This window comes from Melanostigma gelatinosum (assembly GCF_949748355.1).
Source record: "Melanostigma gelatinosum genome assembly, chromosome: 6".
In the NCBI taxonomy this organism is placed as follows: Eukaryota; Metazoa; Chordata; class Actinopteri; order Perciformes; family Zoarcidae; genus Melanostigma; species Melanostigma gelatinosum.
In genome coordinates, this window is record NC_136639.1 from 5,554,534 (window position 1) to 5,560,992 (window position 6,459).

Below are 6,459 nucleotides of genomic sequence, written 5' to 3' on the forward strand. Positions count from 1 at the left end.
CAGGGTGTCCTTGGCAGCTTCACAAGATTTTGGAGAATTTGTTTTGACAGACATTCAATTTGTCAAGCATGGAAGCAGTGTCACTACAGAATACTGGTCGCTCGCAATTCTATAACCTGCCATACATTGTCAGGCTCCTATTGTAAATAGAAGTGTTTGTCTCGGAGGAGAGGGAGGGGGATGATGCAATGTACTTTACTCAAAGCTGAAGGGGCCACAGTGTCAGTCGGGAGGAAACAAAGTGGCTTCTCTGCTCTTAAACAGAGTGATGATTGCTACTGTACAATAATATAGCTCTCAGAAGAAAGGCCACCGGCAGGGTCTGAAACAGGAAGGCAGAGCTCGGAGCCATGTTTTGACACAGCAGATATAGGGAGATTAAGTGTTGAAACCAAAGCTGGAAGAAGACGATAAGGAATGGATTTTTTTTTTTTTGCAACCAAAACCTTGTTGCTGTATTTTAAGATATTTAAGTTTGTGTCAACAAACAGCTAAACATCAATCCCTTGTTGTGTAATCTTTGCAACGATTTAGATTTGGGGCAAAGACAAGAAAGTATTGATGACAATAAAAAAAGGTGGAAGACCAACATTGTTGACCCATCAATGGTGCGAACACAGCTCCTACATCAGCTGTACATGGATACAAATCTCTAGAGTGGAAGGTGTAACTGTGAAGTCATGCAGAGGTTATTCGGAAATGTGTTAGTGAAAGAGTGACAACGATTTCAAGTGTATGTTTGCAACATGTGGTAATGCAATCAGAGTGATGCAGATGAGAAGATGCTGTTCGTGAGGAAACAAATAATTGGGATGGAGTTAATGACATTGTGGGGCTTAATGCTGTCACTCAACAGATGCTAACAAAGACAAGACATATTACACCGAGAGGTGAGGAAACCAGGCTTTGACATGCAACGCGTGGGTGCAAATAGCCTGTTAATGAATAGACAGCAGAGGAGGGGGGGGAATGAAGACGGCAGAGGAGATACACGAAGCGTGCTGTGCGATAAAATATGGCTATTGTTAGGCAGTGCTGAGGGAAAAGTGCTGCGATGCAGAAAGAGTGGAAAGTCTTGACAGCTTTCCGGTGGCAGTCTGACGGCTGAGCAGGGAGATTGGAAGGAAAGTGCAGCAGAGGGCTGCTGCCAGGCCACACCAGAGCTCCGTTTAACAAGGTCCAGAGATGAGCTGCACCACAACACATTGCAGGGGAATGAGAAGAGGGGGAGAGGGGATGGCTGACTAAGGCTCATGCATTTTCCAGAGCCTCGCTACCTGTCAAACCTGCAAGCCTGGGATTCCTCACATGTGCATGGGAGCAGAGATTGGAAATCCTCAGTAAGGACAGGAGCTGAAGCAGATTGACGGAGTACCTGCCATTATATGCTGCCCCTAGACATGCCCCGTGACACTTTGACACCATCATCTCTCCATGAAGGGGATTGTGAGCACCAATAGATGCACTCCCTTTCTACCTTAACTGCACCTACAATGTTGTAATGTCAGAAGTGATCATTCGCATGTGATAATCCAGCCTGGTTTCACTCATCCTGGCTCTGTGTCGTGAGTTGATCCGTGGCAGAGGACAAGCAGAAATAATTAATGCGAGCAAATGCAGAATACGCCTTATTTTAAAACATGGATGCCTTCGGGGCAAAAACATTCAAGGATCTTTACAAACCTTGCCCAGAGTGCTACCATACCTCATCTCATCTTCCTGCTGCGCTTAGAAAAAAATGCTACAGTCAAGGCTGCGCAGTGGAAGCTTTTGTGGGGCCTCTGTAGCCCTCTTTCCACCTTGGCCCCAGGCATCAATCTCTTAGCCTGGCATGAAAGCTTATCTCCCAGCGCCAGGCTAAATGTCAACCTCAGGAACGCTGAAACACCATTAGTTATGTCCGCCCTATTAGAGCAAGCTAATTCCACATAAAAGCCACCCACCCAATTTGAAATGAGTCAGCCTTCCCTTGACTCTCTTCAGCTGTTTAGGTCCTCACATCAGCAGAGGCAGAGGGGAGGAGATGTGTCCCCAAACTCCAATAACATCACCATTGAAAAATAAAGAAATGTTTATGTTCAGCATATTATTACAGAATCGGGAATCCTCAACGTAACATAAAATGTTTGGGATTTTGTCGGTGATGGGATTTAATGGTGTGTTTAGTGTCATTGGCCTACACTGTGCATATTGGATACTGCTTACACTTCCTTAATGTTTTCAAAAATACATTTTCAGTCATTTGAATTTAAAACAAATTGTGAAAACATCCATCACGCTCTATTTCAGAATGATTCTCAAATTGTGTAGTCTGATTAGAATGTACTGTGTTGTTTAAAGGGGTTCATGCATATTGCATCCTGATCTTAATTCATCTATTTCCACAGATTTTTGCCACTGTAATAGCACGGTGACTTTTTATATTCATGCACTTTATTTTGCAACCCACTGATGTGTGTTTCTTTGTCTCCGTAGGGGGTCGACTCCTGTTTCTGGTGATGTGGATGAACCTCGTGCCTGAAACTGTCAGCTGCCCTGCCAAGTGTGTGTGCTACAGTGAGCCCAGGCCCACTGTGGCCTGCCAACAACAAGGACTGTTTTCCATCCCTACCGAGATCCCCGTGCGGAGCCAGCGGATATTCCTCCAGAGCAACAAGCTGACGGTGGTGAGGTCCACCAGCTTCAGCTCTTGCCAGAATCTTACAGTTCTCTGGCTCTACTCCAACAACATCAGCTACATCGAGGCTGGAGCCTTTTACGGCTTGGAAAAGCTGGAGGAACTGGACATTGGTGACAACACCAACCTCCGCACCATCAGCCCTACAGCCTTCCGGGGCTTAACTAAGCTGCACACCCTCCACCTGCACAGGTGTGGTCTGTCAGAGCTCCCTGTTGTGGTTTTCAGAGGAATGTTCTCCCTACAGTATCTTTACCTGCAGGACAATAACATTCTCACCCTGCATGACGACACCTTTCTCGATCTGGCCAACCTCACTTATCTCTATCTGCACAATAACAAGATCAAGATAGTAACAGACAACATGTTTCGAGGCTTAATCAATCTGGATCGGCTGCTGATACACCAGAACCGGGTTATCTATGTCCAACCTAGGGCTTTTAGTGATTTTGGTAAGCTCAAATCCCTGTTCTTGTTCTTCAACAATCTCACCGTCTTGATGGGAGAGACCATGGATGCGCTGGTGTCTCTCCAGTATTTGCGTTTAAACGGCAACCAGTGGATCTGTGACTGCCGGGCGAGAACCTTGTGGGACTGGTTCAAACGTTTCAAAGGTTCAAGCTCTGAGTTGGAGTGCGATGTTCCTCAGTTCCTGGCAGGAAAGGACTTAAAACGACTGAAAAGTGAAGACTTGGAGGGGTGTGTGGAAACTCCTCAAATTCAGACCAATCTCTTCAGCTCCAAGGGGCAGAGTGGGAAATTCTCTTCCACCGAAAATCCTCTCGGAGAGACCATTCCCAGGTGTTGCCTTGGAGATAACGACAAGTCCTCCATCCTGTCTGGCAAAAGCCGCCAAATCACCAACAACCCCCTTAAGGAAAAGGAGAACATGTCTAAGACTAAATATAAAGAGCCGGAACGAACGAAAAATGAGACCCAGAACAAGCAGAATGACGGACCACTGGGAACCTTGTCCAACACCCTGGACAAGTCTTTGGAAAATCTAAACCCTGACCTTATAGACGATCTGGAGTCATCTACAGTGTCAAACAAAAAGAAAAAGAAGTGTTCCAAAAAGCCCAAATCAGACGCCCACTGCATCAAAGGCCGGGGTTCTACTTTGCAAGTGCTGTGCTTTCTCTTCATTCCCATGATCTGGATATCTCTCGCCATGTCTTAGGACTCCGAACATCACTCTGAACGCAGAACTCAAGATTGTTGATGCTCATGACAATGATAACAGAAGATGCAGTGACATCGACAACAGACAGTGACTGAAAAGCAAGGAATCACGTTAACCCAACGTGGGCGAGGACAAACGATGATAATGAAGACATTAAAGTACATTTAACAAAATGGATGCCTTTACAGAACACTACAGATCTAATGTATATAATGAATTGTTGCCCAAAATTGTTTGTTCTCTGTGTACTTAACTGTACTGTGTCAAAGCTACACTACGGAGTCTCCTCCCTTTTTTCCTCTCAAAAGCTTTTACTGCAGCCAGACCACCGGAAGATGAAAAAAAGATGGAAAAAAAAGACAAAAACAAGAAAACAAATACAGGAAATCAGAGACAGAGCGCACAAAAAGATTGTTGGGTCGGTTTAACAAAGATAAACGATCTACCCCCGTTATTTATTCAAAGTGATGCATTTGTTTTGTAATGTTATGTTTTTAATGTTCATAAAAGCAAATGTTTTACCTCTTCCCCATTTTTGTTCTATTTTCATGAAAGAAAGGGTTTATGGGCAGCATTTACCAAAATAATGCTGTCAATGTGTTTATGGAGATTGCAATGGAACCATAGATATGCATTTTATTTTACTTGTGTACAAGTATGAATATATTATGAATAAAAGTTCTTATTTCGTAGATATTTTGATATCGCGTGGTAATTACGACTCCAGCTTCTTAAATGTGAGGATATGCTGCTTTTGTCTTTAATGTTGCAAATTCAATTTTTATAGGTTTTGAGTTGTCGCTTGGACGAGAACAAATAAATATAATACATTGGTTTGTAGTAACATTTTACAAGTATCACAAAAATAATCTATAGATTAATGGTAATGAAAACTAATACTTAGCTGAAGCCCCGGAACCTCAAGCAAAACAGTAAAGACAACTACTAGACTTCTTCTAGCAAATACTTGAAGATCTTTGATGCTCCATCTGCTGGTTTTAAAGCTGAAGCTACTATATTCTAAGATTTAGTAAAACTGGTCTAAATGAGTAGCAAAATGTGTTTGAATTTGGCAACAACAGCAGCACATATTCTGTCTCACTAACCACATCGAGAGCCAATTAACATTCCTCCTCCCAGACAGATGGCGGGCCTACTGCAGTGTGTTCATTGTTTTCAGGATTGTTGGGAACGCAATGACCGAATGCCTCGTCAAATCTGGCCTCATCCCAAACCTCAGGCGACCAGACTGAGTTTGTTTTCTCCTCTACCTTTTTAGGATGTTGGCACGGCAGTGCTCGACTCATAAGACCTGCAGTGAAATAGATAGATAGATAGATAGATAGATAGATAGATAGATAGATAGATAGATAGATAGATAGATAGATAGATAGATAGAAATGTACTTTATTCATCCCCAGGGGGAAATTTGTATGTTACAGCAGCAAGACACACCAAGTAAGCAAAGTAACAGAGTAAACAAAAATATTAAGTGTTAAAAAATGCACAATATATACACAATAAAATAACAGTAAGACAAAATAAATAAAGAGCAGAAATAATGAGAAAAGAAAAAATACCTTTTTTCTGATATGAATTTTAAACTTTACTTCCCGACTGATAACCACCTATTTTTAACTTTGATGCCATATTGGTCAAGGAAGCATATTAAGACTTGTAAATGGACTTCATTGGCAGATGTTGACCGTGTTTTAAATTCATGATAAAAGCACTCTCATTGATTTGTTTGCTCTTTCAGAAAGCATGAGGAGATTGTAGCACAGACAGAGGTTGCAACTAATAACCATCAAACAGAGGCCTGGTCATTTCATCTTAAGTGACTGCTGCATGTGCAGTATGATGATGTTGAATGAAAAGTCACAGGCACCGGAGCAAAATCCAGCAAATGATAGGACCTAGTTATGAATATTACAAACACTACCACATTTCGTCTAATTTCGAGTGAATTATTTAAAGTGCTGTTGGTATATTCAAACGGTGACTCCACACATCACTATCTTGACATTGAAAGCAGAAGAGACCTTCATATTAGGTACTGTCTTGCTTTTTCTGACATGGAAGATACAATATGAAAAATCCTGACTTTAAAATGTCACTTTTTCACAAAGTTCTGCTATGGGCTAGTTGCCTGTGGTGGGTCCACAGGCAATGTAGAGACTTATATTCTGTACCGAATTAAGTCGAGATCTTGTCAACAGCCCTGAATTTATCTCGCACAAAGTGACAGGATTACAAGGCAGGGTCTCCACAAATCCCTGGAGCTTTCAATTGCAGTCGATTAACCCTGGAAAGTAAGTGGACTGAAGGGGACCTGAGAAGATATTGATCTTGAGTAGAAATCAACAGGGAAAATCAACATGGCCCCTCCAACACACTGCCACTACCCTCTGCTGACACACAAGCAGCTGCAGCCTAAGAGGATCCAGGTAATTGTATCTGACGAAGTCAACCCTCTTCTGTGTATCTGCTCAGGCAACCATCAAACAAATACTCCCCATCGGAGTCCCATCTATATGTTAAACTGTTAAAATGACTAATTGTGCACAAGAGCCTGCTACTCCTCAAGCCCAACTGCACC

General features: G+C 42.6%; 1 protein-coding gene across 1 annotated transcript; it reads left to right on the forward strand.

Annotated features, from left to right (window-relative positions):
- Positions 1-2,498: 2,498 nt before the first annotated feature.
- Positions 2,499-3,865, forward strand: rtn4r (reticulon 4 receptor; the record flags this gene model as incomplete). Its single annotated transcript, XM_079270264.1, has 1 exon — positions 2,499-3,865. One exon carries the CDS (start codon positions 2,499-2,501, stop codon positions 3,855-3,857), a length of 1,359 nt encoding a protein of 452 aa, XP_079126390.1. The 3' UTR covers positions 3,858-3,865.
- Between the last annotated feature and the right edge of the window lie 2,594 nt (positions 3,866-6,459).